This window comes from Chionomys nivalis, chromosome 16, assembly GCF_950005125.1.
Source record: "Chionomys nivalis chromosome 16, mChiNiv1.1, whole genome shotgun sequence".
NCBI lineage: Eukaryota > Metazoa > Chordata > Mammalia > Rodentia > Cricetidae > Chionomys > Chionomys nivalis.
Window position 1 is genome coordinate 11,631,933 of NC_080101.1, and position 13,104 is coordinate 11,645,036.

General features: G+C 38.9%; 1 protein-coding gene across 1 annotated transcript in view; it reads right to left on the bottom strand.

The window, feature by feature from the left end:
• Positions 1-8,260: 8,260 nt before the first annotated feature.
• Rp1 (RP1 axonemal microtubule associated) overlaps positions 8,261-13,104 on the bottom strand; it is a 137,703-nt gene continuing 132,859 nt past the window's right edge. The window contains exon 23 of the mRNA XM_057790865.1: positions 8,261-8,330. Within this exon, the coding sequence (XP_057646848.1) occupies positions 8,261-8,330 (70 nt within the window). The remainder of the gene's footprint in view (positions 8,331-13,104) is intronic.

Genomic DNA, 13,104 nt, shown 5'->3' on the forward strand with positions numbered 1-13,104 from the left:
CTGTGTTGTCCATGGGTCTTCCCACACTGAAACAGCAGAATTATAGCAAACACCACATGGCCCATAAACCCCAAGGTGAATACATCTGGTATTTTATCATTAAGGTTATCTGGAAGCTAGAGAGATGGCCCAGTTAAGAGTGCTTACCGCACAATCTTTGAGGATCAGAATTGGAATCACAGCACTTAAGTATCAAGCTGCGTATCCTACAAATGCCTACAACTCCAGCTCTGGGGAATCTGGCACCCTTTACTGGCTTCTGTATATACACAGGCTTGAACATGTACAAACATATTCATATATACTCACAAGAGTGTGTACATGCACACATACAGAGACATACATACATCAACAAATGTAATACATCTTTTTTTAATGTTTTCTGGTTCCTCGTCTGTATAGCACTGTACTTCAAAAACACCCTCTCTGGGCTGTGTTAGGACATGTGCTTATTAATATTCAATATTCGGGATTCAGCAATGGATGTAGAGGTATTAAGTGCTTTTGATCATGATACTATTGATTACCATGCTTCCTAACAATCTTAAGTCATTGCCCCATCTAAGTACTAGGTTTATTTATAATAGGCAACCTAAGTAGGACATTCTGGAGTGACATCTTACACTCTTCATAACTGTCCTCACTGACATCACTTACTATTTTGCAAGATGGTCATTTAAACTTGATGTATTAAGATGTGAGATATTTCCATTTCTGTGAGTGAAGGGCCTTTGGCAGAACTGAGACACTTGGAGGTTAAGGTCCGCTGGTGTGGTGAGAAGTCTTTTCTCTGGTCTTCTCTGTGAGAACCCAACAGCTAAGCCACGAAAACTGAACAGGAGAACGGGCCCCTGAGTTTGCAGCCTCAGTGGAGGTTCAGCCTCATAAACAGGCAGCATGTGCAGGGCCTCTTAAAGCCGAGCATAACAGCTGTTGCCTGTAGCCATGCGTTATCAAACAGAAACCACTGAAGGGCTCCAACAAGAACTGCCCAGCTGAGTTATACCATCCTTCTACAGCATGACAAAGAGTGTAAGATGTGAACCTTGGGGTGACTCCCCATAGATGACTGGAACAACTTGTAAAATCATTTCCCCAGTAAGCCCTCTCCACTGCCTGTTTATTTCTATCTCCAGTCCTTTTTGCAACTGAGTATTTTGAGACAGAATCTCATGAGTCGCACAGCCTGAGCATGCAACCACTGTGTCGTCTAGGCAGGTCTGTAACCTAAGGTCCTCTTGCTTCGATTACCAGTGTCTCAAATGACAAGACTGTGCCGCCTTCCTGGTTTCCATTATCTTTTTGCTTATAAATACTAAGGTCGTCTTATTAGCATGGATGCAAGAGAATTTAACTAAAGGTAGTCCTTCAGGAATCCCAAATAAAGAAAAAAAAATTGCAAGCCTGCCGCTTGCCTTTTCCTTCATAGTGTTCTTACTGACTGGAAGTTCATTCCCAGTATGATGTTATGTTGGTGCACCAAGTCTCCACAGCCAGTGAAGTTCCATAGACCTTCCTGGGATATTCATATTTGTCTTCTTCGTAGTCTGTGCATGCTGCCACTAAGGTTACATGCATTTGACTTTGCAGCTCAGAAAATCAAGCTCATTGTTGAATATAGAAACATCTGAGCCTAGACACATTTTCACTTAGTTGGCAACTTCCTACTGAATACTCAAAGATGTGCAGAAAGGATGTGTGGAAATTAAGCTCTTACCATATATAATTGTTAGTTTCACCAAGGGAAAAAAAAAAAAAAAAAAAAAAAAAAAAAAACCTCACAGCCCATTTAAGTATCCACAGCACATAGAAGAATCTGTAAGACAGCCTGCTTTGATTCAGCTGTGGGACAGGCATCAGTCATGGCTGTGAGTGTGCAACAGTGGGACCCAATGTGCAACAGATGTGAGGAAACCCAGCAGGCCTCTGGTGACTCCTGGGTGCGATTGGGGTAGACTGAGACAGGCCAAGAACACCCCTATCATCGTGCAGGCATTGCTTCTTTGGGCTTGGTTGTTGGTGAGGGTGAGCATTGTAGTAGAGGAAGATGGGAAATTGCAGCTTGAGAAGAAAGTCCTGGAGTGAAATGAATTCACCTGTACAGAAGCTCTCTGTGTGTCTTCCAAATGTTGTAGTGATTTTCTATACTCACATTGATCCATAAGAAAAGTCAGGATAAGTGTGTAAGCAGAAACTGCTTGTTCATTTCCCAACCGCTCAGACCCAAATAATCACACAGAAACTATATTAATTACAACATTATTTGGTCTATTAGCTCGGGCTTCTTATTGACTAACTCTTTCATCTTAAATTAGCCCATTTCTATTGATCTGTGTATCACCACGTGGCTATAGCTTACCGGTAAGTTTCCGGGGCATCTGTTTCCAGCGAGGACTACATAGCGTCTTTCTGATTCCACCTGATCTCTGTACATATTTCTTCAAGATTGGCAATATTCTGCCCTGCTATAGGACGAAGCAGCTCCTTCATTAACCAATGGTAATAAAACATTTGCATAACATACACCATGGTAGAACATTGCTTATTGGTTTACTATTAGATTCTGGTTCTTCTACCTTTCTTATACAGCCCAGATTCACTCTCCTAGGGCATTACCACAATGGGCTGGGCCCCTCTACAACAACTAGTACTGAGAAAATTGCCCCTCATGTCTAAAGGCCAATCTGATAGAGGTAGTTCTTGAACTGAGTTTCCCCCTTTGCAGATGACTTTCCATTTGTGTCAATTTCATAAACTAAAGCTGATCATGACAATTATTTTCTTTCTCTGTAGCAAAATAATCTGATAAAATAACCTAAGGCAGTTCATCATGGTGAGGAAAGTGTGGGAGAGTTCACACAGCAGGAGAATATAGTTAAGATTCTTTATAAATCCGTGGATCAGGAAGCAGTGAGCATGGCCAGAAATGGGCCTGATCTTTAACACTCAGTGCCTGCCTGCCAGGGAGTCACTTCCTTCGCCTGGGACCATATCACCTAGAGGTTCCACAGCCTCCAAAACAGCACCCTGTTTTGGGTCCAAGTCTTCAAACAAATAAACCTATAGGAGACATTTTGCATTTAAACCATAATAACCATTGACAAAATGCTTTCAACATTTCAGCCATAATTATAATCTTCTGTTTAAAATTACTGCTCTTTATTATTTATATGTGCTCTCTTATTTTCAGAAGTAATGCACATACTTTCTATTTAGAATGCCATTTTAAGCCTTCTTATTTAAAGATTTGTAATTTGTCACAAATGTTTTAAGTCCTCTTAAAATTACTAAAAGTTCCCAGATAATTGGAGAAATTTAATCTACAGTATATGCATGCAAAATATTTTTCTTATAAAGTCATAAAAAATAAAATATAACCTGAGCTACAATTTCTAATATAAGTAAATTCAAATTTCACTCTTAGAGAAATCTTCGTCTTTCAGTAGAAAACCTGATGAATATAATCTTAAGAAATGTCATAATGTCAGCATGAACCCTACTTAGTTCCAAATTATTTAAGAACATGCACATAGTCTTTAAGATATAGAAATTTATTAACCTATTAAGCATATTAATAATTGGAATTTATCCATCGTATTGCAAGTGTTACAGCTCATCAGGAAGTCAGGCGATGCCTGAAGCTATGAAGGGACAGCTCTGGAGCTGGAAGGGACAGTTCTGGAGGGCAGAGTATCCTGACCTGTCAGGAAGTCAGGTGATACCTAAAGCTGGGGTACAGTGGGGAATGGTCTCTCTACAGGTTGTATCAATCCTGCTTCTCTCCCCGGGTACAGCTGGCTTTGCTCTGTTTCCCTAAGTGAAGGTCCTAGCAGAGTTACCATTTCTTTTTTTTTTTTTTTTTTATTCTTTTTTAATTAAAATTTCCACCTCCTCCCCGGTTCCCATTTCCTTCCCCCTCCTCCCACACATCGTCCCCTCCCCCCACTCCCCTCCCCCTCTCCCCACTCCTCTCCCCCTCCCCCCACTCCATTCCCCCTCCCTCTAGGTACTGAAGAGCAGTCCAAATTCCCTGCCCTACGGGAAGTTCAAGGTCCTCCCACTTCTATCTAGGTCCAGGAAGGTGAGCATCCAAACAGGCTAGGCTCCCACAAAGCCAGTTCACGTATTAGGATCGAAACCTAGTGCCATTGTCCTTGGCTTCTCATCAGCCTTCATTGTCTGCCATGTTCAGAGAGTCCGGTTTCAATCCATGCTTATTCAGTCCCAGTCCAGCTGGCCTTGGTGAGCTCCCAATAGATCAGTTCCACTGTCACAGTGGGTGGGTGCACCCCTCGTGGTCCTGACTTCTTTGCTCATGTTCTCCCTCCCTCTGCTCCTCATTTGGACCTTAAGAGCTCAATCCGTTGCCATTTCTTCTGCTCTGCTCAGCTCCGGCCCAATGCGTCACTACTTCTTCACTCTACTAAAGGGCCAACCCTGCAGAAATGTAGCAAACTCCCTGGCTTCAGTGAAAAGTTACCTTTGCTGCTCAAGTTCCAAGGGAATTTTCCAGCAGATGTAACTGTTTCTTCTGTGTTGTTTGTTTTGTTATTTCTCCATCCTATTAAGAAAACATCTCAGCAAAGGTTCTGCTCTCTATCAGTGAGAAAAGATGTTCACCCAAAACTCCTTTCAGAAAGATATTTATTTGGGATTGAGGAGTCCAGGAGATTGGCTGCCTCTGCCAGGGCGGGATAAAACACCCTACAGCTGAACAGGCAGAGGGACTTTTATAGGACTTCTTAGGGGCAGAGTGTTCTCAGGGAGATTTTCTGCCAGGGGTTGGTTAGTTTTCCTGCTCAGCGACTAGCTGGTTTAGTTGGTCAGAAGCAGAGTTGGCTCTGGTTTCAGGACCACGCTATGTTTTTTATCACTGGCTATTTTTAGTCTTTTGGCTTTATTTTCAGGGATAGGGCATATTTCTCTCACTGTCTCTGGTTTCAGGGCCAAAATGTGTTTCTTTGACTTTGGTTTCAGGGCCAGAGTGTATTTCTTACACTGACCCTTTTACCCTACACTTACCAAGATTCACTTGAAAACATAAGCATATTACTAACATGATTTCATGTTGATCTGAGGAAGACCTGATAGAAAAAGCTAATCAAAAAAGGACTTGCACATAAAACTTTTATGGCATTATAAAATCACAGTTAATAAAAATTTATTCCTTCACGAAGTGGGTAAGATGACAGATTAGAATCTTCCCAAGCATGGTCTGTAAATTAGAACAGTTTGGGTAAAGAAAGGCGGATATTTTCAAGTAAACAAAAGGTGGTGATGCATAGGAAAACATTAAATAGTTAGCTGGTACAAAGAAATAGAAAGTAAATGTAAACAAGTAGAAAATAGTTCCCAGGTCCAGCTTAAACTTCCCATGGGAGCTTGGGAGAACAGGCATGCCAGCATCCCTAACATCAGCCTGGCACTACTAACAACAAGGTAACCCCACAAGTAGCACACAACTATTACAATCACATCCAGTAGGAAAATTTGGTCTGACAGTTACTTTCCCCACACGGCAGGTCATGATTTTAAGTTGACTATGTCACTATTGATACACTTGAGTTTTATAACCAAGTACCATCCTTAGAGAGGTGTTATTGCTTGAGACTGACTTACTTTGGAGACCTGAAAACAAGGAATAATTGCAAGGCACAGGACACTTTGTCATAATGCCTGTGTGGAAAAGGGCTGACAGAAGTAGTCATGGAGATGAGTTGGCTCAGACATTCAGAGTAGTTTTCAGGGTTCATGAGCTCCAGTAAGGGATGTGGTAACTGGTGGATATATTCTCTGCTGTAAGTAAAAAGATCTGTATGGGACATGGTCATTTGCGGCATTATTCTCTTCTCTAAGCAGTAAGTTCAGTAAGGGAGGTGATCATTGGTGGCTTCGTGCTCTTCCATCTCTTCAGGATTTCATGGTTACAGACAACCCTGATCCCACTGTCAGTAACTTCTCAGTGTCCAGAACTGTGCCCCTGCTGTAAATGGTTTTTTATTGGGTGAGATGGGAGCTCCATATCCATGTACCATTCAATGTTTCTTATGTATAAAAACTGTGCACTGAGGCTGTGGAACAAGTGTGTCAAGAAATGGATACCAAAAAGCAGAAAAGAGAAGTCAAAAGCTGACCTCTAACCTGTGAGCTAGTCAGCCACCAGCATATATATATATGTAAAGTTTTTTGTGCTGTTGTTTTATGAATTAGTTTATACTTGATATTGATACTGGAATGGATACTAAGACTTGAGAACACAAGAAAAAGTTGGAAAGAAAGATGTTCAATATAGCCAAAAGAGATTCCCATCCTAACAGATGCACAGATTGCATGATAAAATTATGAACAAGAGAAGGCAACGGGACTCTACAAAAATGCACGGTTCATCGGTAACCAAATCCAGTGACACTGAAGTGGCTGAAATGTCAGAAATAAAATAAAATTTCTAGTGTGAAAATCATCCTGGACCTCAAAGAGAATTAAAACAAAAAGATAGTCTTGTCAATAAAAGGTGGTGGGTAAAATGATATTCACATTTAGAAGAATGAACTTATGTAGCTTTCTCTCACTCTGTAAAGATCAGTTCAAAATGGATCTAAGTCATCAATGCAAGACTTAAAAGTTTAAAGCTACTAGATATGGAACCCTTCAAATATAGGCCTAAGAAAAGACTTTCTGAAAATCACAACTCCAAATCCCAGAAAATAATATCAAGAATTGACAAATGAGATTGCATACAATTAAAAACTTCTCTACAGCTAAGGAAGAATTAGCAACTTGAAATCTACCAAGTATGAGAAAATCATTGTAGAACTCATGATGCAGGGCATTAATGTCTAGGGTCTATATGGAACTTTAAAATCTAAGTGTTAAGAGAACATTTAGTTCCTTCAATAAGAAAGCAAATGAAATCAGCAAAAGTTTTCAAATTATGGAGTACTCATGACTAATCAGTACATGAGAAAAGGTCCAACATACTTGACAATGAAGCAAAGGCTAAACAGACTGTACCATCCTCCTGTTTCACTCCAATCAGAATGACTGTCCACCACAAAAAAATAAATAAATAAAAACAACTTGGCATGAATGTGTGCAAACGGAACCCTGCTTATTCGTAGTGTAAGTATGAATTAGCTAATTGCTTATAGAGAGTCCTCAAAAACCAAAATTAGAAGCAGCATAAAATTTTGCTCCGTTGCTCTGAAGTATACACCCAGGTAAAACATTAGCACAAAATTGAGATATTTCAATGTCCTATTGCACTGTAGCACTACACGGGAGCAGAGATGAAATTCACCTAGGATAAAGAAAATGTATTTACACACAATGAGATTTTATTAAGCTGAAAGGAAGAATGAAATAATGTAATTTACAGGAAAACGGATGGAATGAGAGGCCATCATATTAAGTAAAAGGGCCTGCTTCAGAAAGACAAATTCTGCTTGTTTTCTCATATATAGTACCTACATTTAAAAAAAGAAAGAAGTGGGGGTGGGGGGTTGACAAGAATATAGAAGAAGGTGATTTGGGGTAAGGTAAGCCAGAAAGAACTAGAGACAAAAGAATATAAGGAATAAAAATAACCAAGGATGTCATGATGAAATCAATTGTTTTTATAAATAATACGTACTAATAGTATTTTAGATAGAAAAGAAAAACATAAAAGGCCATTTGGAAGTGTTTGTTTCTCCTGGATAATGGTAGGAGGGACTGAAGTTGTACAGGTCAGCTTTATAAAATGTACCAAATTTTATGGTTTTTTTCCTTGAACTCACTTAAAATATTTTTAATCAATTGTTTAAACTTAATAGTCATATACTATAGAAATGTTCAAGGCAGGAACTATCAAGAGAATATGCAAGATGGTTAGAAGATAAAAAGTGTAACAACATTTACCAATTGCTTCCCCTTGTATTTTAGTTGGATGATTTCTTTGCATTGCTGCAAAGGTAAAAGTGAAATAAGTTAATATTAAATCTGTTTGATTACATTATAAATGAGAGTAACAACAACAACAATAACAACAAAAGGAGTATGAGCTCAAAGTCTTTAACAGTGAAAGATTTTTTGGCTGATTCCTAACACTGTATGGGGTCCATAAAACATCACTAAGACACTTCCATGTATTTGTATTTCCTCTGCAAGGAATAGCTATCCATATAGTGTTAGCAACGGGGATATTCTGGGATAGTTGGGAGGTCATCTTCCCTGGTGTCCAGTTGTAACAAAAGCATCTTGTACTTCTTCTACTGCCAGTGCCTTAATCCTCACCTTGACAATAGAGTTCAACTTCTGAATGTCTTAAGCCTTGGGACATAAAGGGAATCCATCTGAAGAAAACAAAAAAGAAAAACAGAAGAAGAAAAAATAAAATTTATTTCCTTGGTTTTTATAAGGAGTAAAATTTGCTTCATTTCTGTACATTCAAAGGTAACTATAAAAATTGATTTTTTAAAAATTAGTCAAGCCCAGTCCAACTTATTATATTTTCATTTTTAGGCTTCAAACCTAAGACAAATGGCTAACCGAGGTGCCCATTAACATATCAAAACAGTCTCTGGGCACCAGGTCCTTCCACCATCTCTAAGTTTCTGTCTGTTACAGGGCCCTCTTGGTTGGCAGATCCTGTCCCCTACCCCAAAATCTTCAGCCTAAGTATTGGCCTAGACTTCCCTCTCTCAGATCCTCTGATTGCTGATACGCCAGTCTCTTGGTCCAGGCCACCCATCTTAGTGGGTGGCACCTTTCCTTTTTTCCCTCTTTTCATATGACCCAGTTCAGGGTCATGCTCACCCTATTCTCTCCCAGATGTATAACCAGAGACGGTTCCTTTCCCAGGCTTGAATAATCACACAGAAACTATAATAATTACAACACTGCTTGACCTATTAGCTCAGGCTTATTATTAATTAACTCATACATCTTCAATTAACCCATTTCTATGAATCTGTGTATCACCACAAGGATGTGGCTTACTGGTAAGTATCCCGCATCTTTTTCCTTTGTCAGCAACATAATGTTTTTCTGACTCTGCCTACTCTCTCTCTCTATCTCTTCCAGACTGGCTATATTCTGCCCTGCTATAGTTCAAAGCATGTTATTTATTAACCAATGCTAATAAAACATATTCATAGCATACAGAGGGACTCCTACATCATCACCCATTTTCTGTTTAAATAAAAAGGAAGGTTTTAAGTTTAACATAGTGAAATTACATACAACAAAATAGGTTCAAGCAATATAATAGTTATAATATTTAGTCTATTTACCTTTGGCAAAATGAGAAAAGAACTCTATCATCCATCCTATCTTTGTAAGTCTAAAGTCTTATATCTAATTTATTCTTTATCATAACTAAGGAAAACTATAACTATCTGCCTTCAACTCCACCAAAGACCCCAGAAAAATCTATTACTTAAGTAAAAAGGAAATTCATTGTAGGCAACTTCCAAAACTTTAGAATTGACAGAGACATTTTGCTGCCTGGACAGTCACCCAAATTTCTTCTGTAATGTTGCCACATTCATCTTTAGTCTACAAGTCCATAGTATCTGGCAGACTTTTCTATGAAGCAGGAAATTTGAAATGTTGTTTCACCTATCTTGACAGATTGTCAGTCACTTTCTTCTGTATCCTGCAGAATGTCTGGCAGTTTCTTCCTTAAAGCAGGAACGTTGAAGAACCATCATGTTTTTTGGCATGTTCAACAGTCACTTTTGTGTGGATCCTGCATGTCCACTATACCATCAAGCAGTTCAGACAAAAGCAGTTTCTTGCCCAAAAGCTAGTCTTGTTGCATTGAAGGCTAACTCCATAACAATTTTCAATGCCCATCGACCTCTCTGAAGTAATTGGTGCTGCCAGCAACAAACATGTCTCATTGTTGGGAAAAGTCTAAGTTCTTAAAACATTTTAAACGCCGTATTCTGTAGGTCTTTAAAGGTTTGAAAATTAACCAACTGAAATATATCCTTATATGTCTAGAAAACCTAACATGACTACAAGATTGACTATTATAAATGACTATCTATTAATCTGTAATGTTTAATTATACATCACATTTTTAAGTGAGCTGTCTAAGCATAATACCTTAAACAAGAATAGAAATACATATAACAAAATTGACCTTAAATTTGCATCAAAAGACCAAGATCCATACCAATGCAAAACATTCATCTCTATGCCATATCTCTCTTATTTTCTGTATATGTGTTGCTTTATTGGGTAATGAGTAAAGAAGATTATTTGGCCTGTGACTGGACAGAGTAAAGCTACGCAGGAAAACTAAACTGAATCCTGGGAGAAAGTAGGTGGAGTCAGTGAGGAGCCATGTAGCCCCACCGTGGGGACAGAGACTGGATGAAACCTTACTAGTAAGTCACATCCAAACAGCAATACACATATTAATAGAAATGGGTTATATAAGAGTTAGACAGAAATATGATTAAGCTATTGTCCCAACAGTAGTGCAATAAATACAAATTTCTGTGTGATTATTTCAGGAGTCTGGGTGGCCAGGAAACAAACAAGCAGCCTCCTCACAACAACTTAGGGTCTCCCTTTTCCCCTATTCAGCTAACTTCCTCTCACCTCTCCTTAGGGACTGCTGTCGTGTCTGCAGTCCCACTGAGCAGTCTCTTGGCTCTTGCCTGCAGCTGCCTCCTAAAATTTTCTCTCCCCTCTCAAGCTACCTGCTCTACCTCTGCTTATGCCCTCCTGAGAATGTACATTGCATGTTTTCTTACCTCCCCCTGCGAGCTAAATCCCTTTGTCTACTTGAGCCCTCTGGGACTCTAAGACCTTGCCCCTCCTCTCCTTCAACTCCTCCCTGGAAATCTTGCAGCTTCTCTATGTGCTCATGGCCTCTATGATATTGGAACCTTCCCTATGGTGGAGTTCATTTCACAAACCTTCCTCCTCTTCTTTTTGGACTTAATTCCTTTCTTAGATTCATATTTAATAAAATCTTACTGCAAACAGCTTGGTTTCAGTACAGATCAATGGCCAAAGATGGCATACTTGAGTTCCAAATTCCTGCAGATTGTAAGAACTTCTGTCACTAAAAAATAATGATCCCAAAATCTCTTCTATCTAAAATTTCTCTGCTCTTCACTTCCTCTACTTCCTATTCTTAAAAATCTCTTTTCTCTATAATTTTTCTACACACTGCTCTTAAAAAAATATTTTAAGACTATACTATAAAGTCTATCTTAGGATTTATAAGTTCATTTGGTATGGTTTTAAAAAGTTTATAAAATATGTAGCAAACTCAGGCTCTAAACTTCTAAATAAAGGCTTATAATTTATAAGTCTATGCATAAGCAATCTTAATTTGTTACAATTTACTATATATTTAATTCAACTCATATTTATAGAATATACTGTATTTTAAATAATAGTCACATGACTGGCTGTAGTAATAAGCTATTTGTTAGTTCCTGGCTGCTTAGCCCCAAAATAATCACACAAAAACTGTATTAATTAGATCACTGCTTGGCCCATTAGCTCTAGCTTCTTATTTTCTAACTCTTATATCTTAATTTAGCCCATCTCCATTAATCTGTGCATCACCATGAGGTCATGGCCTACCAGCAAAGTTTTAGCATGTCTGTCTCTGGTGGCAGTTCTATGTCTTCTCTCTCCTTCCGCCTCCTTTCTCCCAGCACTCAGTTTAGTTTTCCCCGCCTACCTCTATTCCCTGTGCAGGCCCAAAACAGTTTCTTTATTTACCAATGGTATTCACAGAGGGAAATCCCACATCATCTCCCCTTTAATGCTTAAATAAAAAGGATACTATTAATAAATAAACTGTCTTTGCCTGATAGGATAGAACAGATATTTTTAAATAAGGCACAAGATAGGTATGTTTAATAAATAGAATTTATATTCAGTTTACCAATAACTGACTTAAAGATATTTATCTCTATCTTTTTCTTTGCTAACTTTATTAACCTTTAGCTATAAGATAAACTGAGTCATACATGAAACTATGATATTCTAGAACTACATTTTATTTTATTTTTTATTTATTTATTTATTAAAGATTTCTGTCTCCTCCCCGTCACCGCCTCCCATTTCCCTCCCCCTCCCCCAATCAAGTCCCGCTCCCAAGAGTCCTAAGAGCAATCAGGGTTCCCTGCCCTTTGGGAAGTCCAAGGACCTCCCACCTCCATCCAGGTCTAGTAAGGTGAGCATCCAAACTGCCTAGGCTCCCACAAAGCCAGTACGTGCAGTAGGATCAAAAACCCATTGCCATTGTTCTTGACTTCTCAGTAGTCCTCATTGTCCGCTATGTTCAGCGAGTCCGGTTTTATCCCATGCTCTTTCAGACCCAGGCCAGCTGGCCTTGGTGAGTTCCTGATAGAACATCCCCATTGTCTCAGTGTGTGGGTGCACCCCTCACAGTCCTGAGTTCCTTGCTCATGCTCTGTCTCCTGCTCTTGATTTGGACCTTGAGATTTCAGTCCGGTGCTCCAATGTGGGTCTTTGTCTCTGTCTCCTTCCATCGCCTAAATGTTTTTCTTTGGGTTCACCATCTTAATTAGCTTCTCTAGGATCACGCATAATAGGCTCAACGTCCCCTATTCATGGCTAGAAACCTAATATGAGTGAGTACATCCCATGTTCCTCTTTTTGGGTCTGGTTCACCTCACTCAGGATAGTGTTTTCTATTTCCGTCCATTTGCCTGCAAAATTCAGGAAGTCATTGTTTTTTACTGCTGAGTAGTACTCTAAAATGTATATATTCCATACTTTCTTCATCCATTCTTCCATTGAAGGGCATCTAGGTTGTTTCCAGGTTCTGGCTATTACAAACAATGCTGCTATGAACATAGTTGAACATAAACTTTTGTTGTATGATAGGGCATTTCTTGGGTATATTCCCAAGAGTGGTATTGCTGCAATAGAACTACATTTTAAAATGATCAGTAACATTCCCAGTCATTTCTATAGACTGTGCTAATAATTTCAGGATTTATTTTATTGCTAAATGATCTTGAATTAAATATCAAACTCAAACATTGAAGGCTCAAACTTAACAAGAAAAAAGCTATAAAATCCTAATCGTATAAAAGCTACTAACTTGTAAAGTATTATATAATT